At 40.7% G+C, this 23907-nt stretch overlaps 1 protein-coding gene across 6 annotated transcripts in view; it reads right to left on the minus strand.

The window, feature by feature from the left end:
* ARNT2 (aryl hydrocarbon receptor nuclear translocator 2) overlaps positions 1 to 23907 on the minus strand; it is a 93024-nt gene that overhangs the window by 29260 nt on the left and 39857 nt on the right. For all 6 annotated transcript variants that reach the window (XM_015292042.4, XM_015292040.4, XM_025153947.3 and 3 more), the window contains 5 exons: positions 13147 to 13249; positions 10853 to 10918; positions 10334 to 10419; positions 2223 to 2299; positions 142 to 276 (listed from right to left, as the gene is read on the minus strand). In XM_015292042.4, the coding sequence (XP_015147528.1) occupies positions 142 to 276; positions 2223 to 2299; positions 10334 to 10419; positions 10853 to 10918; positions 13147 to 13249 (467 nt within the window). The remainder of the gene's footprint in view (positions 1 to 141; positions 277 to 2222; positions 2300 to 10333; positions 10420 to 10852; positions 10919 to 13146; positions 13250 to 23907) is intronic.

Genomic DNA, 23907 nt, shown 5'->3' on the forward strand with positions numbered 1-23907 from the left:
GAAAAATGAACAGCATTTAGTTCATGGCATATAGGTTGTTAGCTACGAATGTTTCATGTTTTGCTGCTTTCAATTTTAACGTGCAAACAGAATTCTCCTCATTAGCTCTAATGCATCTCAACAATGACAGGGCTCACCGACCTGGGGCTGGTAGCCAATGACGCTGATGCATCTGGGGTCAACAAAGGTGATGACTCCGTCAGAGTTGTGCCTTGACAAGAACTCAGTTGGGACCGACATGCCATTCATGTCCATGCACACCGGAGAGCTGGTTACCTAGGACCAACCAAGACCACAGCATTTAGTCCACAGAAGACCCACCTCACGTTTGTGCAACTGAAGAACAAAATCTGTTGGCAGATTACTGTGGAAAGTTGTAAATAAAACGACAGCATGGATACATGACACAGACCTGCTGTTAATGCTAGTTTGCAGTGCAATTACCTCATGGCACTTTCCTAGGCTTAAGAGCACAGCAGGAAAACAAATACATCTGAAGTTCCCAATAAGGGAGGACAAAAGTAAGATTGGGTTCATCTCGCTTTGAAGGACCACACTCAAGTCAGGCTTCTTGGTTCCTGCCCTTGTCAACTAAGAATGAGAGCCTCCCAGAAGATAATTCGAGCCCACTGTTTTAGGACAGGAAGGCCACTCTATGGAAGAGACCAAATGATTATCTGTAAACGCAATCCAGCAGGACCAGCACGGACCAAACACTCAGCTTTCAGATAACCGCAGTCAGGTGAAACAAACCTCACCAGAAACCCCCAGACAACCTGAGCAAAGTTTTCCAGTGGTTATGCTCTTAGATCAGTACGTGGCTGCTCATCATGAAGACACAGTTCTCCACACAGAGTGAAGCACTTCCAGCCCTCTGCCTGAAACCAGGCATCATTATACCCTATTTTTCATGCTGGGACTACAGATAAGATCACTGGTTTTCTTAGAACTTTTAGAGCCAACGGGACTAACAAGGCCCCAAAACAAAAGGAAGAAAAAACTTTTTTTTTTGCTGTCTTGAAGCATATTTGCCAGTCAACTGTACACAGGATTTCTATTTTCTTTTAGAGCACAGTTTTTAACTTCTGCACCTTGACTTTGCAATTAAAGCCATCCCCAGAGCCTCCTCCTCCCCTCCCTCACATATTCCCACCGGTTTCTCTAACGTAACAGATGTTTTGACACTCCACGTTCCTAATATGATTTTCTCGGAAATAATTCTTTTTTGGCAGCTCTAACATATGACTCCCCATAACCTACTGCTCTCCATTAGTGGAATATATTGTCCCTGACTATAAAAGTATGATCAACTTAGAAAACATCATGCAATAGTTTCATAGGTCTGCCATCACAGTGGACACACTGCAGAAGTGCTAACGCTTTCAGCAGTGTGCAAGCTGGTCACCCTGAATAAAACAGGTTTGGTACCTGTGCTCTAAGGAAGGGTCATTCTACCTTCTAAGGAGGAGTGATGCCATCATAGCAGATGGCAATGAGTGCAGGCCAACAAGAGATCACATAAGAAGCTCGAACACATATACTCATGGCACAATCCCCATACTACTAAGATAAAAGCTTGCTTTCCTGCTGTGGTGAGAGATTCACTGCAACTACTCTTGCTCCAGCTCAGAACTCTTATAGCAACAGACAAAAGAAGAAAACATAATACATCAATTGCAACAGTCTGGATAAAAAGAAGTAAAATTTTATTGTCGCAGTTCTCTTGGCTGGCATCACAAATGCATATGAATGCATAAAATGACACAAGCTGAGAAAAAACGCTATGATCTGTGAAGTGCCTCTTGGCTGCTTTATCTTTATCACTTCCAAACCAACTCCTACAATCATCTCTCTTCAAGTAATTGATTAGCCAGAGAGAGAGAACAGATCAAAGAAAAGCAGGGAGCACACCACTGTCTTTGGCAGCCACTTTAGCCATTACAGCACCTGCACTCCCATGCTCCTTACCATCTAGAATATCCCATCCCCATGCACTCTGCAGAACATCAGGTCAGGATGCACTCACATTCCAGGAGCATCTTTGTTGCAGTTGTTGGGTGAGACACGCATACATACCAAAATCAATTTTTTCTGTCAACATTTTCTAAGCAGGCCACTGACTGCACACACAGACATCAAGGCATATGATGTTTTGGAGGTACCAAACCACAACACTGATTATGTTTTCTGAAGTAGTTCACGTAAGAAAAGACCGGCATTACCTGAAGCCTTCCTATTGCCACGAGGCAGTATTTACTACCTTGTCCCACATCAGCATCTTCTTCTGGTATAGTCATTCCTAAAGCAAACAACAACAAATACTGTTACAATTAGGAAATGAGGATGAGCAGAGAAGCTGCTGGCCTGGTTCCATACTACTCTATTGTATGATGCTCTACATCAGACAAAACAATGTGATTGTCTTCTCTAGGATTCAGGCATTATCACTTGTTCCATAGTAGATGTTCCCCCAAAGCTGTGCTTGATCCTACACACTTCAAATGCATACATAGCAAGTACTGAAGCAATTTTGTATGCTGAAGACAAAGTAGATACAAAAACTCCATGACACACTGAGATAGGCAACAACATTTCCATGAGTACTGCTCTACAGCCCATTACTGGAATCATGCTGTCACTTTAGTATGCTCAGTCATTGCACACTATGCTCAGTTTTCTTTGTGAATAATCTATTATCATCAGCCTTAAAAACAAGGCACACGAGCTTCATGCTAACATGTAACAGACGGTTTTACTTTTTCTATAATAGAATAAATCTGGGTCATTATGTTGAAAGACTGAAAAAATGTGGATGCATTGCTAACAGTGCATGTTTCAGTTGTGTAACAGGAGTAACTACTATAAACACAGGGAAAATTTCAGAACATACACGTGTGCTGTTTTCCATCTCAGTGTTTCACAAATGGGAACACTGAGGCTAGCTCTGTTTACTCACAAGCTGGCTAAGCCTTAGTAAGGCTATTTCCCAACTTAAGTTTTGAGATACCAGTTTGCTACGGAGGATTTGCAAAACATCTTCCAATAGTGACACTGCTGACTTACTTTATTTGTGAGCTCTTTCACAAGGCTTTTCAAGGAATTCAGTCACAACAGGCAGTGAATCATTTAGGATGCACTTTAGGCATCAATGGAATTAATTGCAAAGCCAATTATGAAACAACCACCACCTTATTCTCAAGATGTATAGTTCCTCATAGAGGTCAATCTCCAGACTATGAAAAGGATGGAGTGTAAAACTTTTTTAAATGATGCCTCTGAAAAATGTCTGTAACTGCTGGCAAATGAACTGAAGTAGTGTCTGAATTAGGGATTTTGTACCAAAATAATTCAATCCTATCTGACAATCAGTTTCCTTAGTTCCCATTGTGCTATATGACACAGGTCCCTCTACGGAACCACAACTTCCACTTGAAGCCCTTTACCTGATCTGGATGTAGAACACCCTTGAAATTAGGGCAATCTGCAGCTTCAAGCCCTTCAATCAGTTAAATCACAAAGCAACGTTTCAACGTTTCACACAGCACTATTCCTGCTCTTTTCTTTACACATAAGGCAAACTACAGGAAAGACTCCAAACACAGACACGTCCCATGGTCTGAGACTGTCGTTTATCTATCTGAGAGCATAAACCACTGACATAAAGCTGCACTTTGGAGATATATTGCAGAAGTATTTTGTTTTTCTTCCTTGCTGTGTTTACAGAGTCATTTCTTCAACAAAAGGCCTAGTAATTAGCTAGTGACAGCCCAACTCTGCGAAGGAATTAAACTTGGCAGCCTCTTAAGAAAAGAGAGAAGATTACCCTGAAAAAGCAGCACGGAACATCAACTAAAAACTGTGTCTACTTCAGACAAAATTTTGGCAGACAAGTGGCTATCTGCTCACACACATGCGGTGGGTAGGGAAGGCTGAGCTACTGAACCTAAAATCAGACTCCTCCACACGACCAATTTTCATTTTAAATAGGTATAAAATGGACAACTGAGAATGCAGCAGCGTTTCATCTTAAAAAGCTGCGAACAAAGGGGTGAACCAAGAGCAGGACAAATGAAATGATGCAGCACTTTAGGCAGGAGCACGAGGACACTGACTTTGATGTGCAAGGACTGCAGCAGAGTACAAAAACAACCCACACAAAGAAAGCAAACTGGAGAAGGCCGCGACACTGGCTGGAGGCCTGCGGCAGGGACTGCATCCCTCTGGGAGGTGCCTTGCGCCTGAACCCTGCACTAGGGCAAACCTGCAGGCCTGATGGCCAGCCCCAAGGACTGACCTAAAAGCCAGTGCCTGAAGCAAGCACAGACTCACGCCCTGGCTTCACAGATAGCACAGACAGCCGCCAGGTCCTCCCCCTTCGGAGGGTTTTCTGGGTGGCTGCTTTCTGAGAAGTGGGCTCCTTCAACACAGGACCCTACAAGGGTTTTTAAGGAAATGATTTTAGGTATTCTGTGTGGGTAACCCTAACCCAAGGATCTTCTTTTAAACGGAGTTTTTCATTAGGAGAGGACAATTTTGAACTGTTTTCCTGACTTGTTTTTTTTCAATCATTTCTTTAGCTGCACACAGTGTATTTATTGCAAAGGACAGCAAAGATACTCAGCTGGATGGCTTCCACTTTGCATAATCATTTTTCTGCAGCATTCAACAACACTTTCCTTTTTAGGAACTCTGTACAGGCTCACTACTGCCCAAATAAACTGAAAGCAACATAAACAATCTCCAAAATTAAACCTAGCTAAGCAACACAATTTCTGATGGAACTCCAGCGTTGGCAAAGGAAATGGTTGATCTAAATTTCACCTTTTGATGTGTTTTTTGTTTTGGGTTTTTTATTTTTTGCAAGATAGGATTACATTTGGTCCGTATAACACATAGGAAAATTTATTTGGTTTGTCCCACAAGACACACCATTAATAAAAAAAAACCAATCTGCCTGGAATTTATTGATACATGACCCAGTGAATTACTTATCCCTGCCCTAAAAATGCCTATGGCAAAGATATGCCAAAACGATTGTTCACTTGTTTGTAGTGTAGGCAGTATTATTGATAGCACTCTATAGATGGAAATTACTTTCTTTATTCTGTCACAGATAATTATGAAGATTCAACTGTGTGTGTGCTCCTTTACAAAGATGCTTTCTGGAAGAGATTCACTTTTGATTTAGTATACTTCTTACCAAGCATATTCCAATGAGGACAGTTAAATACGTGTGCTTTGCACTTAATACCAGTTTCTCCAGCTCTTAACACAACATAATATTGCTCCTTAGGTTCACTAAGCACCATCAGAATCTCCAAAAGAAGTTTCAAAAGCATGCAGGAGAGCAACCACAACACTGACCTTTTGGAGGTATCAACAAAATAAACATACATCAGTTATTCACATTCTTTATACGCAACTCTGACAGAGGTTTTATTTCTCAACACCAAATATATGCTTCTCTTGAATAATAAATATAGTGCTATGCTTGTTCAAATTAATATCAACATTTTGCAAAGCTAAGCCTGCAACTGAGCATCACAAATAGAACACTGTGCCGTTAGAGGTTATATTTAATTTCCAAGTGTCCTGTATGCCAGCAAACAGTTTCCCACAGGGTAACGGCATGTGTTTGTGTGGACATAAGGAACTTTTTAGTTTTCCCACTGAGATTCCAATTGGCTCTAATGATAGAACGACTTCATTTTCTGCCCTCTTTCTCCATCCTTCTGCCACACACTTTCTTTGAGACACAGAATCGTGTTAGTGGATTTGTGGTTTCACTTTACTACAGTCAAAAATAAATTATTTCTGAGCATTTAGAACGTAATTAAGTGCTCCATGATCACTACCAATCCCCTGTAAATGCCTACCTCCATCATTACAGCTGCAGTAATACATCCGTGCACGGAACTGCACTGCACAAGATTATCTCCTTACACAACACTAGAAACTATGGATACTCACCGTATACCAAAGAGAATTCCTGTGAAAAATCCCAACAAAAGCTGAGTTGTTTTCTCTCTTTAAACAGAACTTTAAAAGTGACAGAAGTGCAAAGAATATTCAAGCATTTTGTTTCGTATTGGAAGAGGGAGTACTTCTGCACAAATGCCCAGATTCTGCCAAAACTTTAGAATAACCTAACAGCTTTGGCATGCTGTGGTTAAGACGTTACCGTAAGTCTGACTTGGAAGACCAAAATGTTTCTTTTTTAAGATAAAAAACGAATGAAGAAAAAAAAAAAAAAGGTTTCGACATTATTTGAATTCAACACTATTCTGGGACTTTTTATTTGAAGTTTTTGTAACAAGGATCTATCTAAGCCTTCTCTTCGCAATGTTTTCTTCCTGCAGGTCCTGTTTTTGATTTACAGAAAAGTAGCAACAACTCAACAGACTGTATCTTCTCTCTCCACCAAATATTTTCCATCAATTGTTACAGCATGAAAATAAACTATTAGGAAAACATCATATGGACCACATAAGATTCATTTCCTTTCAGGAATAAGATGCACTGGAGGAAAAAATGAAGAAAAGTAAGTGCTTGCTTAAGTTTAAAACTGAACGATCAGGGAAAGGTCAGCATTTCTCAGCTTTATGACTGGTTAGGAGCTTGAAGCATTTGCTGGACTAAGAACCACACAGCATTCTAGCATGGGAAACAGAGGGACAAAGGCTGGAGTTGGGATGCAGCCAGTTTCAAACAAGAGGCCTTTTAACCTCCTTCAAAATAATCCAACACTGCACTGTCATTACTTATTCTAATACACACTACACATAAGAAATTAACAACATATCAGTTGGAATCTGGAATATTTTACTACTTTTTTTTTTTTTATGTGACTTCCACACAAAGCTTACTTGATGCAGAGTCCACCTAAGGTCAAGATGTAATTTATGAGGAAATACATAATATTTATGGTGGGTTTTGTATGTGAACTTTGCTTTACCCTTCTGTCACAAGCATAATGAAGGACAATGATGAAACAATTAATGCACCCAGCCTGAACAGACCCACTCTCCGACCAGTTCTGTCTTCTCTCTGTGGCTCACTCACCCAGAGGCAAGTCCCTCAGAACAGCCAAATAGCTCCTTTTCCAGGAGAAGACAGAGAGCACAGCCTGCAGCACTCCTTGGTCTGCTTGGCTAGGAAATGTCTAAAGTAGGTGCTGCCCATGGGTCCTGCACACTCCCTGGTCTCTTCTGGGTGGAGGATGAGGCATGATGTTTTTTCTCCCATCTTTCACACAGTGAAAAAGAGGCAGCTTGCTAGTGAGTGAGTGAGTCTTGTTGCTCCACAACAGTGACAAAAAAGGAAAAAAAATGCAGGGCAAGTAGCACTAAGAGTGATCACAGGGCAGTTCTTGTCTTGATTTTTCTGCATCACTACTCATTGTGATACACAAAGTATAGGGCACATCGACAATGGACAGTGCAATACAGTCCAGAAAGAGAAAAAAAAACAGGTGTTAAATTAAGTGCAGATTAAGTGTATTTGCAAAAGATTTGTTACTGTGTTCATGAAAGTATGTGATATGTGTTGTACATCAGTTGTATAATGCACGTCACACTGCATGCTCTGAAGAAACAAGGTGAAGAGTTTACACTGGAGCATCTACTTGGCAATTGAAAAATAAATGAAAACGATCCTTTCCATGGGTCATTTATAAACCAGCTGAGACATGGCACAAACCCATTTATGTCCAAGAATGCAGGGATGATGCAAAGGCCAGGGGCTTGCTACTTGCTACCTGGCTTGAACAAAAGTGATTTAATTACAGAGTAGGAAAAGCTTTAGCAAATTAAATTACTTGTACAGTTATTTCATTTGCTTTGCACATTATGGTTGAATTACCATTGGAAATGGGAACAAATGTAGTAATTTTGCCACTGATTTACTCAAACATACTGGGAGCCAATTCAGCCTTTGGATACTCTCATTTAGCTCCTAAAGACAATGGTTATAAGAAAATCACCAACACAAAATGTGGAAGACTTGTGGGGGTATGAGGGCAAATAAACACTCATGAAAGATGTCTCAGTTCCATACTACATGCCCTGAAAAAGACACAAGCATGACTATGATGAGTAACAATTTGGATGTTAACATAAAAGACCACTGAAATTCCACATAAGGCTCTTAAAAGCTAAAACATCCCGTTGGATTGTGCTACAGTTTGGAGGCATTAACTTTGTGGAGGAGCAGTGGGATATCATATGGGGATCACCATGTGATTTTGAGGAATGCAGTAATAGAAACAGGATGAAATCCAACATTACTAAATGCATACGTGTGTACTTGGGGACTAATAACTGTCACAAACTACAGCAACAGAAATGGGATGAAACTTCACATTGTGAATCAAAAGACTCAAAACTATTTTTGTTATGAAGACTTTCAGCTGACAAAAACTGAGGAGAAGGCAGTCTGATATATATATATTTTAGGTGGCTTGGGATGCCAACAAGATGCATCATACAGAAGAGAAGAGAAAGAGAAGAGAAAGAGAAGAGAAAGAGAAGAGAAAGAGAAGAGAAAGAGAAGAGAAAGAGAAGAGAAAGAGAAGAGAAAGAGAAGAGAAAGAGAAGAGAAAGAGATACCATACTTTGCCTCTCAGGACAGGCAGCAGCATTTTCATGATATACCACTACAGTATCACCTGGAACAAGTGTCTATGGTTCTGATAACCTACATTTTGAAAAGTGAAGTTAAAACAGATGGATAAAGAAAAGAAAATGTACAGTGAGAGCAGCAATTAGAAGACTAGTTTATCTGGGCAAAGTCAAGGCTGACAGGAGATGACTTCCTTCTGGAAAGCCCCAGAACACTGGAGAGACAGAGACACAAGGAAAGAAGATTTTATGTGAAGAATACACTGCCATCATCTTCCTATAAATTAATGAAGACTGAGGATTGGAGAGCTTGCTAAGCATGGGACAGCAGCCTTACTCTGGATGAGCTGGAGTAGAGCAAAACACCACCCACCCCAGAAGCATCAGGTCTCTAAGGAGCTGATACCACGCAGCAAGCTTTCACGTCAGTTAGGCAAGGAGTTGCAACAGATCTAATTTGACCCACATCTTTCTGAAGACACATCTCATACATCACTGCTGAATTTTCTTACGCTTGGAATTACCAACAGAAAACAGTTTCATTTTTGTAGAGCAATTCACACACATTGTTCTGTTTGCTATTTTTGCGATTGAAATGAAATTGAAACATTTTGATTTCCACAGCACAATGAAATATGTTAAGCCCTATCAGTAACAAGAGGGGAGGTTTTCACTGTCTGTACTGTTTCAGAAGCACAGGTCACGTGTGATACAAATTAGTCCTGTTCTTGAATGCAAAAGATACAAAAAATTTCAAAAGCTTCAGTTTTGTACTATTGAAAATATGTCTGTATGTATGTGTGTACCAGTTCGAGACATGAAAAACACTGGTAACTGATTATATAACTCAAAACCACAATTCAGCAGGAAATAAACACAAGGTTTACACCCATATTCTGATACCTGCACACCAGTGTACAGACACAGTACAAACCACTTTTAGCATTCAAAATGTCTCAGTAGATGTGATTTATGATTGTGGTATACAACCACAAAAGGGCAGGATGACTCAAGGTTTGATTCATGTCAGGTGCTATTATGTTAAAACAGTCCTCTCCAACTACTGCAAATGCCAAGGTCAGCCAGCCCAGTTCATGATGATGTCTAGATGAACTCCACTGCTTCCCCTTGGAATTTTTCAAATGCAAATATTCCCATATGTGATATTGAGTAACAGGTAAACTCCAGTTCAAAGAAAAATATCAAGACTTGTTTCTCAGAAAAACAGCCTCAAAACAGAACTTATCACAATGGCTGAACATTCTCCACTAAAACCACATTTGAAGTGAAGATCTGTGCACCTAAATTGACATTACACGTTTTCATACACAGGTTCTTGCAACTTGGTACTTAAAAATAAGTTGTTATTTTCTAGACGTATCAGTGCTTTGGGTTTACCTTCTAAAAATGAGGCCATTCTTATGTTGGCTATCAAACTGAAATCTTTTGGCTTCAGTTGCTGCAATCCCACATTACTGACAACTCTTCTACAGCTCTCTGTGGCAGTGAAATTGAGAAGGGTTTCATGTAGAAAAATTGGGAGATTCTGAGTGTGTAACAACAGCTGATTTCTTGATATCAAAAGCTTATCAAGATCAGATAAAAGGAGGTACCCTTACAGAAGTTCAGCCTGGCTTTGTACCAGTAAAGGGATCCTGATCCAGGTTCCCAAGTCCTCGAAGACATGCGTTACACTCTGCCTACGAGATACACACCTGCTGGTGGCCAAGCCTTGATGTAGCCAGTGCAATGGACAACAGCATACTGTGCTTCACCTTCTTTTACAGGGCCCAGGCCATTCCTAAATGAAAAGGAAACACAAATATACCATGTTAACTGACACTCAGAATAGCTTTATGCTTTTATACTATTGTTAGTGATTTATTGATATCTTTAAGTTGTGTTAGAAACAGCCTACCGTGACCCTAAAGTGCTGTATTACAACACTACTCAAGTTTCACCTCTTTTCCACAGTACTTCTCAGAGAAATGTAATGAAGCTTCTTTCAGAGATGGAGCAAGTGAAGAGAAATAGTTGAGTCACTTGCTCATGACTTCTGAAAGACCTAGTGACTGCCACAGCTCAAGTGAGTACTAAGTTCTCCTCCCTGTGACCCTGGGCTACTTTGCAGTGTATGCTAATGCACGTTTGTCCAGGCTGTACTCTGACTAAGCATTACTCTAGTGGAAAAATGAGAGTACTTAGGCAACTGACCATTGCAGTAAATTAAATACCTGTATCTTTTCCTCATGGTGGTTATTCTGTTCAGAGGTAAGTGATCCAGAGGAGCATTTCCACACCTAAAAGTAAGAAAGTATATGAAAGAGCTCAAAAATGAATATAAATAGCTGAGATGAAAATGCATTTTAAGACCTTTATTAGCATATGTAAAGAGATAATTGATGCTTATTTCTGACAGGAAGTCCCAGATACATGTTTTCTCAGAACTTGCTGCTTTCACAGCCCGAGCTTCTTGGGTGCAGTACAAATATTTTCATAAAAATGAAAAACAATAGATAAAGATTCCCTCCCAAGCCTCCAAATCTAAGGGCTATTTGCAGTAGGAATTCCAAGAGAGGCTAAAAAATAGAAACACTTCCAGATGCCATAAAATGGGGTGAAAACTAGACAAGTGAGACCCACACATACCAACACAAAATGATCTTGGTGTATCAGTAGCTTCCCTGGACAGAGCATTACAACTGCTGCACACCAGCTATAATTTTAGACATTACTCTGATCTTTGCCAGAACAGACATTTGTTCTTGTGCATTTTGTGGTATTTCTAACTATGCCTAACAGCATAATTTTACAATCCATTGGAAGCTCAGTAAATAGTCTGAAAGATGAAAACAGTTCATTCTTGGTTGACACAAAGAACAATAGCAATAAAAGAAGTAATCATAAGGAAAGTTCACATTATTTGACAATCATTCTTCCAACAATTTTTTTTTTGTTTCTTTTTCAAACTTTTGTTTTTATGTTTACCAGTTACTGCCAATGAGAAAGAATGAATAATTAAAGTAAGATTCAGAATTTAAAAACAGTGGAGATACTGGAATGTCTAAAATTATCCCCATGCCCTGGACTTTCCAGAGTGTGAAGAAATAACTGCAGTTTTAATTGTTGTTTTAAAAGCTGGGGAACAGCAGTACGTAGGACATTAGGCCCAACTTCCTTTGCTGTGTCCTTGTTAGAGAAGAAAAGATGCTTACTGAATAGCAAATATCAGGCTTAGTGTCTCTAAAGAAATCTTTGTCTGAAGCCGCCATATTTTGTTTCCTAACAAGCTACGATATAAAAAAATCACCATTAACATTATGTGTGAGGATATGTGCACAATACTGGATTCAGAATTTCAAAGTCATATACAGCTGCTACTCCTGTGGATTATAACCTTATGTACTGCATAGAGCTACAAAAAGAAGCTGGTGTGAGAATCACTCTCTAGATTATTGCCCTTTTCCTTTCATCTCAACATGTTCTCCTTGTCTGATGAACACTTTCATTGAAATACATGATTCTTATTGCATCCTCCAATGCTAATTATTGGCTTAAAATTATTGCCATCGGCCTGCACGTATCACTATGAAGTCTAAAGCACAAGAATCCTTCGCATGGTTCAAGGACAGCTAACATTAGAGGAACTACAGTTTTGACATCTTATCCTGAAGGTATGAAGTATATAAACCCCTTTCAAATGCCATATACTCAGCCTCCTCACATGATGCACAGAACATCCACCACAATTAACAGAAGCACACGCATCTGTTGTAATGTGTCAAATATGTTGGTTTGTGTGTCTCATTCCATAACAAATTGTGCATCGATTGCTCTCAGCATATATGTTGGATATGGGCTATATGTGCAATTACGTACTTCCCCCTCTAACCACACAGAGCTATCCTGTTTGCACAGAAAAAGTCAGAGCCATTGGGCAGGGAGACCTCTCAGGAAGCCCAGGCAACACAGAAGAAGGTGGAAAATTGCAAAATAAAAACCCTTTAACAATTACTCATGTATCTAGAATCAACGAGCTGACATCCAGTTAATTCATACCAGGCCTAGGTTAATTCTTCCAGAGCTGGCAAATCTGCAGCTGAATTCCTGTTTGTCTTCAAGATTCTTTTAATATTATTGGTTTGTTGAAGAAAAACACCCAGAGTTGGGCTTTTGTTACATTTGCAAAAGCTCTGTTCCCAAAGTACTGATTCAGATAATTTGATCTGAAGAGACAACTGCTTACATGCCAGGGGTGAAGTTGTTGTGAGGGTCTCTGGGGAAAGCGTACAACATCTCACATTGAAAAAAAATAACTGCAACACAAACGGAGTATTGCTTTGCCATTAATCATAAAGGAAAACAAGTTTCAGTTTTACCAGAGTTACAAAAGTAAGCATACTGGAAATGCTTAATGGGAGTATGTCACTACAGTTTCAGTCTTCAAACAAGGTCAGAAGAGAGTAACGAAATATCTGAAGTCTGTAATCTGCGAATATCACAACAGAAATACCAGGTATATACATACCTCATTCTGCAAATAAAAGAGCGTCTTGATCCCATGCACATTCTCATTGAGGACTGCTGACCCTCTTTTTTTACTGTTCCAGTCTTCAAGTCAAGGATTCGTCCTAGAAAGGCCACAAAAGGAAGTGATGTTTAGTACATAGATTTAAACCCATCTACCACAAAAGACGACAATGCACTCATAAACTTAATGCCATTAGCCTACTTAGGGAAAAAAAATAAAAGCCTACCAAAAACCTCATTTCTTGTCTCACATCTGTTATGTGCTGGCTTAACCAATGGCCTCAGTGAAGCTGAGTCATAATTTTATTTTATTTTTTTCCAACTAGCCTAAGATCAACTGTTAAGGCAGGGTCAAATGTCTGGAGACAGGGAAGATGATGACAGCAAGAATAGTTTTTTCACTTGAGCTGCTTGCTCCACTCCTTCCCAGAACTGCAGATAAAGCAACATGCGCCATTTCCCCGGCTGCTGCTTCTCCTTCCCTGTGCTCTCATGTCTATCCAGAACACCCACTGTAACAACACCTCAGAGATGCAGGGCTATAATGATGGTAAGGAATATAAAAGATGAAGGTTTCCCCCTCAGGGATAGACATAGCAATGAGAAGAGGATAGATGGGGGCAAAGCTGGGCTGAAGGTCCTTACAAAAATAAAAACAAAGGTAGCAGAGCAGTAGCATGGCTTAATCTTTGCACTCTCCTGACAACGCAAAAAGCAGTGGTTACTACGGAAAGCTTTAGATCATCAGCAGCAGTGTCTGAGTATCACCTGGGTTCCCACTGCATGTCACTAATGACTTGATAGAACAGACTTCTGCGACTACAGCTCAATTATTAACAGATGAACATGTAATCTTGCACGGTACTAACATGGACTAGAAATGAATCACTGTCCCAATTCCACAATGCTCCAGGGCTGGATAAAGCCACAACAATTACAGTGGGCAAGAGAAACGCACTGACGCAGCTGTTAGACAACTAAATCATGGCCACCAGCTTTAAAGCTTTTACTAAGATAGAACAATAGGCAAATTTATAGCAAGATACTCTACTCTGTGCTAAATTGGAGAAATCATACAGAATACAGTCAAAGTCTTCCTCATCACATCTACTTAAAAGTCTCTGTCCAAAAAATCAGTTCTGAAATAATTCTACTGCCAACCATACACACTGCAGAATTATTTTAACTATCTACCTTCATCTAAGAATGGGAATGAAGTCCTTACAAAGCAGCTTGAAGATTAGTATACATGCTGTCCATACGAGCATGCAAGCCAAGACAAACCACTAAAAGTGTTTTTCTCATTAAACACATTAAATTTGTGATGCGCATAAACAAAAGAAGAGCTGTTTTCTGTGCACTTTGTTTTTTCTTCATTCTAAAACAACTTCTTAAATGTGATACTAATAATCACAAAGCAGTAATGTAAATGTAACCCAAACAGCTAATGGGAATATATCGCTTTGTGAAAAACATCCACAAATACATCTCAGAACTACGTGGCTGCTTAAGCTTAAAACTGCTGACATGAATTGCTCTGGCAGGAGCGCAGCCCCCAACATGAAAATCATAGTTTTTAAACTCAACTTTGTTTGGCAATGTCTTAGAAATATGTACCAGATAACAAATAGTGGTCTAAATTTTGCACTGGATTTCAACATCACTGCAGGGGATGGTGGGGGCGGGGGTATGAGTCAGAGAAGTGTTTGGTACATAGGTATGAAACAGTTATCTCAGCAGCTTGTTTCAAGAGTCAGCCATGTGTGCTGTAACAACACATAGCCAACTGACATACTGATGAAGAATAGACCATTTGCGACACATATCATTAGAAGCTAATGCCCAAGTTCTATTAAAAACATGGAGAATTGCAGTTGAATAGATGAAGAACAACGCTTTTGGTTCAGCTCAAAGCAGCCTGCATCCCTGGGAGAAGAGGCATCTCCTAAGCATGTTGTTACACAGCTCTCAGCTCCATCAGAGCTTCAAGTTGCCAATACTAAGGACATCAGGTGTGCAGTGTATCTGAGAGAGGAAACAAAGCAACAACTTGCTATGAGATTGATATGAGTTTGTAACCAGCATGGCTGTGTATTTAAATGCTGGTTTGGGAAAAAGGAACCAGCTAATATTCTCTGTGCCTGTCCACAGCATTGCATACACACCAACCAGTGCTAAGAACCTTCCCTGTTTGCAGAGCTTATGTGTTCAACGATGACAACTTTGACACAGCATTATCCTTCCTCAGTTTAACTTCATGCAAACTGCTCTAAAAACTTATCTGCACTTTCAGACTGCGACTTTCAGCACGCAGCTTTTACCAGACAATCCTGAAGAAGTGCAGACAGATGGACAACGGTTCAGTCAGGACAAGCTGGAGCTGTACCAAAATACCTGTGACAGCTTCCTAATGCTGTCGAAGTCTGCAGCTGCAACAGCACAACAAGGCCTGGTCTCAAGGCACAGCCACGTCTTCCCTCAGGGCTCCTCAGTCACTCCACACCTGACTGTGCGAACAGGACTGCATTTCTGCCAGCACAGAGTTAGAAAATCACCTTCTACCTGCTTTAGTATCACTCACAACTCACGGCAGCTGCTCACAGAGTGGGTCTCAGTAGGTCCAACACTGACTTAAATCACAACTTCACTCCACATACGCAGCTTGGTTCAAGGAGACGGTACACTGCGATGATAGCTCTATCACAGAGCCATAAGATATTCCTACCTGTGTGCTCCTGATCTTCTACACTACTGCTGCCTCCTTGGTGATAAATACTCACTTAGGTTTCTCCACAGGCCACCTGCACAACACACATCTGATATAAAAGTTGGTAATTATAGTCTTGTAAGAAGTATTTCAGGATGCTCTGACAACTTGCTCTAACTGAACAGTGCACATGTGCACTTTTCGCCTCCTTTCTTCTTCTACTTTAAGTGGAGCAATTTTAAAAGGGAAATGCAATTCACTGCCACCCGCAGACGAATCCCCCAGTGAGCTCCACATAAATGGGTAATTGCATGTAGTTCTCTTTCACATTAAACTTCTCCCCTCTCCAGCTTCAGCGACAGCCCTGAGACACAGCGAGAGCAGGATGAGTGTCTGACACTGCCATCTTATTACTATTTGCAGCAGCTGCACAATTTAGAGAAAACCAGTTTACTCTGCTGCAAAAGTGAAAGCAAATAAACGACCACAAGCTTATAAAACCAACACACAAATCGAGTTAGTCTGGACATAATTGACCATTTATTGAAATTATCCATCAGAGACCACACTCAGATGGCAGTACTGCTTAAACCTGTAATACTCCCGTTGCCTTCCGAGCAAGAACCCATCGTGTAACCCAGGAAGCTGACGTCCTCTGCCACAACAGGAAAGGGCTGTAAGAGTGGGCAACATCGTTGAGGACAACACGCGAGAGATTAATTATTGGGGTAAAATTAGAGAAGTCAAGTAAAGCTAAGCTCTCCCACTAGAGAGAACAGCTAGCAACCAATTCAAACAGTGAGGATACATGCCTGGAACATTCCCATTGTGTTATGTTGCAGTGTGTTTCCAAAGGTGCTATAAAAACTACCAAGAGGACAAATGCTCAAACTGGTAGTAACATAGCCCTCATGTGTGCAAATAGTCAATAGATAATGGATGTATTTTCCTCCCTTTGAACCTTCAGTTGCTACTGAGAACGTTCAAATATCTTTTCTGTGCTTGCAATGGTTGAGATGAACCTAAGCCAAGGTCCGGTGTGGGCCTACTGGAGTTCATGGGGTTTCAAATCTGGGAGTCTGGCTCAAATCCATTTTTATACAATAGCACCAGCCTGCTAGAAATTTGTTCCTTCATGGATAAGCGCTGCATGCTAGGCTTTATAGCGTGATTATCAAACACAGTCTGTTCTTTATTAGTCTTCCAGTTCTTTTTTTGGTGGAATCAAAGCTCCACAGACATCTACACCTAATTCTATCACGAATGCTTTCCCTGCTGGACTTCTAGCTCCTAAGAATCCCACAGCCTGTAATTAGAAAGAAAGGCCTGTTATGTGAGAGTATTCTTCTGCAAATGAGTTCTGTGCAAGTAGCTTTGTAAATGTCTGTCTCAAAAACAATCGTATGGTATCCAGCTCCAGGACTGGAGTTTGCAGGCAGGAAATATCCCTACTTTGCAACAAAAAGCTACTAAGCATTTACTTTCAAATATTTTGGCATCATGCACACACAAAAAAAAAACGGTTGGTAAAGTTCACAATACAATTTTCCATCTTCCTCGAACTCATGAGAGTAGATGGACTGATGTCTTGCATGGAATCTCATAGTAAGGAAAAAAATATCTGAGCTAATGTAAGGAGTCTCACCTTGCCCTCAATAGAATGGCCTTCAGCAACCCAGCAAACTCACGCTGTGATAGTATCCAACTTGCTCTTTGCAGGACAAAGACATTTCATAATTACTCTCTGCCACTGGATTGTCCGCATACTTCTTTCCAGGCAAAATAAAATGAAGGATAAACTAAGTTTGGTTTGGACAAAGTAACAAAAGATACCTTTGTGCTCATCAAAAATACTCCACAGGCTACTCAGGGAAGACAAACAGAACACAGGAATACTGCACCAAAAAAGGCCTTATGAAAACTAAAAACATCTTTATCTTACTACGAAAACGGAAAAAGCAAGACAGGAACACAGGAAAACAAGAGGAAATAATTAAAAACAAAAGAAAACTGATGGTCAAAGTACTGAGGCTTTGGAACCCAGATCCAAATGTAAGCTGAAATATCAGAAAACAAAAGACTTATTCTGCGTTAATGCTGTCCATCAGTATGTGAAGATTTCAGAAAGTAGCAGCAGGGATGTGTTCTGCACTTGCAAACAGATACGAGATGCTGGCCACTGCTTTGGACAAGAAATCAAGGTCCAGAAGACCAACTCCTCCTCTCTGTTAGCAGTTTGCACATATTCACCAACTATTGCTGAACGCTCAGCTTTACACCAAGTGAGGTACCAGCTGGCAGAACTCTTCTTGAAAACAACAGATGCATTACGAACATATAAACAAAATATTTTCAGTAAGAAGCTGAGACAGCCTAAAATTGATCTATTTATATTAAATTACTCTCAGCACGCTCATGACAGAGCAAACCAATTATTCTGTATTAATTCAACAATTAAAAGACAAGAACTTTAAAAATTTATACTATTATAATGGTAAGGGATACAACTGTATCTCATATTTAATGCATCTCAGCAAGCGTTTTAAGCTCTATTAAGTTTAATAAATAAGCTTCTACCCTGTGAATCTCAACACAAGGAAATAAATAAATAAAATCACAGATGACCTAAGAATGTGTTAAGAATCAAAACTGGCTCTCCCTCCAGGAAATCATTTTCATAAAAACCAGAGGTGGCTCACAATATACAAATAAAACAATATACACGCAGATTTAGAGGGAATGCCACAGCTCAGAAATTCACTGCTGGTCACCCAAGTACCTTCCAAAAAGGGAGCATCCCTTCAGCAGCTCAACACAAAGATAGGAACAACACTTACAGCATTCCTCTCACTCACATCAGAGGCTACAGCACAGATCTCCCAGGCGGTGCCCGGTAATCTGGTGTTTATTTTAATACTACTACTTGATATTCACTGAACAGTTAATCACCTCTTAAACCTGTGACAAAAACACCAATTCTTCACAGCCTTTAAAATACACAGAGAAGCCACAAAGAATGCACAGTTCTAGACTAAAGAGCTTAATGAGGTTGTTTTTACAAAACGTTTGCTAACTCGTGATGCTTAACTCATTCACCAAAACGCCCTGCCACAAACAACCCTGTGTGCAGGCAGAGCCATTCCCCAGCACACTCACTTTCTCCTGAATCAGATGCAGCAGGGCCACATGGAACTGCTGCCAGGATTGTAATGACACAGAACAGATGAGTTCATAGCAGACTGGAGGCTCTTCCCTTTCATATTTCAGATTTATGCTTTATAAGTACTGTAGCTGCATTGTTCAAGTGTGCACATTGTTTAAATTCACACATGACAAGTAGGTGAGGGTCTGGATGGAGCCTTTGGATTCCACCCAGAAGGCGTCTGGCAGAGCATCCCCATGCACACATCCCAGACTTGCATCCCAGCTGGTCTGACTGTGCAGGTGATGGGAACTGACTACAGGAGACTTCACCCTACCTGCACAGCTGTACACCACTACTGTTATTTCTCTCTCTTCTGCTGAATGGGACTTCCTGCCCTGGTGTAACCTCTGCCGGAATCTCCAGGCATCCAACAGGCTCAATGCAAAGCAGCTTTAATCCTCAGGTTTTACTGAAAAGGAGCATGACAGCAGCAGGCAGACATGGATGGAGGAAATACATGCTGGTTCCAGTCTCTCCTCGTGTCTCCAATAGAACTGGCAGGGCTGGAGGTGGCAGCTCAGTGGAGCAGGGCACGGAGAAGGCATAGTAGAGCCAGGAGTGTGGAACAAGAGTATACTGGGCAAAGTGAAACGAGGCACAACCACCACTATGACCACAGCAGTGTTTCCAGCACTTGGAAATTCTCAGGTACACAGAAAAGGTGTGTGTGGAGTCTTGTAGTTGGAGAGGTAGAGGAACGAGCTGTAGGTCTTTCCTGACATTGTCCCATCTGCCATTTAACATGAAAAACAGGGCGTATCTGGAGCATCATGTGTAGGCATCCAGCTGGAATGCGGTTCAAGAGAGCTGTGTGGGCAAGCCTGCACAGTATGCCATGCAAAATAACCACAGACATCTAGAAGAACAGAGCCGCAGGGATGATGATATACCAACATCCCTTGACAACACCACACAAGTGATAAATCAGCCAGCCCTACACAGCCAGCCTGGATCAAAGTCAGGGACCACACAGGGCTTCCCAGCTGTCATTATCCTGCACTTGTATCACCCAAGCAGCCTGTGGGATGGCAAGGATAAAATGCAGTTGCACTTGCTCTGAAGATGACAGTGCCTTCCACACGGTTATTAGGAGGCTGCTTTAGCTTTCACAGCCGTGGGCTTCGCTGCTCTCACAGGCGCAGCAGGAAGCAGCATCAGATCCCACTCTTCATCCAGCTACATTTTAAAGCGTCACTAATATCCCAAATAAATACATCAATATACAGAATGAGTAACTGGCTGTGAGCACGTACTTCTTGTTAGCAGACAAAGTAAATTCCGAAGGAGATCCATGCTTTTATTCCCATTAAAGATGAAAAAACTGAAGCGCAAGAGAACATTTCCACTTGCCTGCACTCAGCCAGCAACACTAAGTGCAGGGCCCAAGCTCACATAAGCAATATGAGTTCTCAACACACTATAGCTATAGATAATAATTCTCAATTACATAATCTACAGTGATTCTCAGAAATTCCATGAAATCTCACAATGACTATGTGCTTATCAGGGCATAATCAGCTTAAGCGAGAAATGCACATGATCACGCTTCCAAGAGGAGACTAAAGGCTGGGTGGCTGATTTATCAGGTTTTATATCCAGTGATAACCTCTTGGTGTAGCAGTATGGAATTTGAAATGAATTACCTAAATAAGGAAAATATATTTCCCTTAAAATCAAATACTCCATGTTCATGATGCTATTTAGAAGCAGGAAATGCTCTCCATTGCTTGTTTTTCCCCTCCGCACTCACGAAAAAATTCCTGAACTACCTACCCCTTAATGATGGATAATGTTCCACTTATATTTATAAACCATCAAAGCTCATTTTTCTCACTGGCCTAGCTTCTCAGGAGGGCTATTTGAGCCTCTTGAGCGGTATTAAGGTTTACATCATCTAATTGCTAAAGGCGTTGTATAAGCAGTAGAGTCAAGTTATGACATTCTTACAATAGAATGAAGAACAGATCCAATCAGCAGCAATCAAAGTTAAAGACAAAAAAAAAAAAAAAAGTAGTAGTAGTAATGCAATTGAAATGTAGCTATTTTTACAAATCCATCTGTCTCCTGCTTACTAACTGGAGACACTGACCAGGCCAAGGGAAATTGAAAAGCCTTCTCCCTGTCCCCCCCTCCCTTGTTTTTTTAATAAGAAACCCCTCACATTACACAGCTGTTTGCCTAATACAACTTGTTCTTATAAAAGCTCACGAGGCCAAAAGGTCTCTGCTGTGCCTGCCTTCGTGTTTGACTGAGCAGTCTGCATCATGTAATTCTCCACAGTGTTGGGCAAATATGCATCCTTTTAATCAAATTAAAAAGGAAACTACGTGGGCTTTTGAGCCATGCTGTTGAATTAATTTTAAGGGACTATTTGAAGGAATAGTGTTGGAGATCACATGCAAGTTTCTCTGTTGATGGACTTGGAAAAACTGGAGAAATAAAAACAAGCTAATAATTCAAAGCACATGTTGAAAGTTAAGTTATAACATAAGAAGTGCAAAAACATTTTAATGACTAAGTGCATCTGGAACTCTCAATAACAGTTATCTTATGTATGGGAAACATTCAGCACGCTAAACAGAATGGCTTCTGCAAGGCCATACAGATGTGTGAGCTGTCCCTAGACATGTCTATTTCCAGTACCCTCCCTGTAAACTGGGATGATGGTTCTCTGATTTCCATCCTTGTACTGTCTTTTTAAACCTGCTTAGCAGAGTCCTTATGTTGTTACAGGGTTGGGAAAGGCCTTACACAGCTGTGCTCTGATCTTTGTAGGTACTTTTAAAAAAGTAAGTATCTCCAAGCTCATGGCTCCACAAACTGGGCAGCTGCAGCAGCACTTCTTTGGCAGCTATCACATATATTTGAAGGAGGTGGAGAAAATCATCATGCTTAGGCCTGCCAGTGACCCAAGATACAAAGCTCCTCAAAAGACAGCAGACTTTCTATAGCTAGAAAAAGAATCTAAAAACCCCAGAACCAGTTACTCCAACCATTAGCAGAGGCATCCAAACTAACTCTAAAAACATAATTTATTCTTTTACCATTCACAACTGCACAATAAATAAATAAATACAGAAAGCTTGTAAGTAGTTTTTAAATTAAACTATTTGTTTCACTTGAATGCTCAGCAGAAAGCTCAACTAAAATACACTTCGCCAAAAAAGCTTCAGCTTCTTGCATTCTGAATGACTTGTACTGCATTAGCAAAGTCAAATAACTGGAATATATGCTATATTAGTAAAAATTAGTACCATCTAGTTCTAAAATTAGGTTATGGGCAGTTCAAGTCAGTGGCATATGATGGAACAGTCCATTAGAGGAAATAAATGATGAAAGCTGGATGACTTTGTGAGATAACTGCTGTGGATGGAATAAAAGAAGAAGGGTAAGAGAGCAGGAAGAAAACAAAAGGCTAAGGGAACCTGAAGGCTATTCCTTTAGTTCAATTAAAATAAGGTTTATGCGACAAAACATTATTACAGGTTTTCTGTTTTTGAAAATTCAAGACATGAGTTACATGAGTTTCCATGCTATGAAAACAGAAAGAAGAGCATTTTCAGTGATCTAAGTGCAGATCTAAGGCATTACAGTAAAACGGACCACAGGACCATGGAATGGTAGAATCATTAAGATTGGAAAAGACCACTAAGATCACCCAGTCCAACTGTCAAACCACCCCCACCATGCCCACTAAACCACATCCCTCAGAGCCACATCTCCCTGGTTTTTGAATACTTTCGGGGACAGTGACCTCATCACCTCCCGGGAATCAAACCACAGAAAGCTGTCAGTGGGCCACATCACTGTGCTAGCTGTGTGTATGGAAGAATTTCCCTCCCTGTGGCAGGACAGTGAAGGGCAAGTGGTGCCATGGTCCCAGAAAGCTGGTGGGAAAGGGAAAAGAACATGGAAGTCCAACCACTGCTGTCCCTTTGCTATGAAGCAGGAGAACTTGAGGTAAGAGGGAAAGATGTCAGCAGCGTGGGTAAAGTGGTTACTCTGCTTAAAGCTTGGGGTGGAAGACTCTCTTTGAGACACTGCTCCTCTCTAAGCTAGGACTCATCACACAATAATAAAATATTGTAGTGCATTGTATTAGCTTAATTGAGGCAGTACAGCAGACAAATTAGACTGAAGGCAAAGCTGGTTCTCCACAGGGCAGACGTTAAGGACAGTACCGTACCCTTCCAGCACGTGGGGAGTGTCCACTGAGGCATCCAAGACTTACAGTGGGCTGCAAGAGACACACTCAGATTGCCTTAGTGGCAACATGCTAACCAAAGAAGTTGAAAGTTGGCGAGATATTTGTAAAACACTTGTCTTTTTCAAAAGCAGAAAAATCGCTAACTCCGTATATTTCATCATAACAAAACAGAGCAGGCTGAATAAATATTTGAACATCCAAAAAGAAACCAAAAACCCTAAAACCCAGCAACTGAAAATGATCCAGTCAAACATCTGTGATAACAGACCTAAGTACATGGCAGTTTTCAAGTGAGAAACTCATGGTGAGGATGAAGGAGAAATAAAAACCACAAAACCCACTTGCACATGCATGCCCAAGCACCTGAAAATCCGCCCTAAAAGTATTTCCTAATGCTATTCAGGTGTAATACGTCTGCCTCAGAATACTAGTCCAAAGCTGCTTCCTTGTTTGGATTGTAAAAGCAGGTACTAACTGTTTTAAACAACCATTAAAATTAGCAAAGTCATTTTTAAAATGCAATTTACTATTACTGGTCTTCCCTCCAGCACTATCCACCCAAGCTGAGTGCCTCAGCAGCAGGGAGACCACTGGGTCACCGTGTCTGTGTAGGAGTTGCTTTATGAACTGTTCTATGCAT

This window comes from Gallus gallus, chromosome 10, assembly GCF_016699485.2.
Source record: "Gallus gallus isolate bGalGal1 chromosome 10, bGalGal1.mat.broiler.GRCg7b, whole genome shotgun sequence".
In the NCBI taxonomy this organism is placed as follows: Eukaryota; Metazoa; Chordata; class Aves; order Galliformes; family Phasianidae; genus Gallus; species Gallus gallus.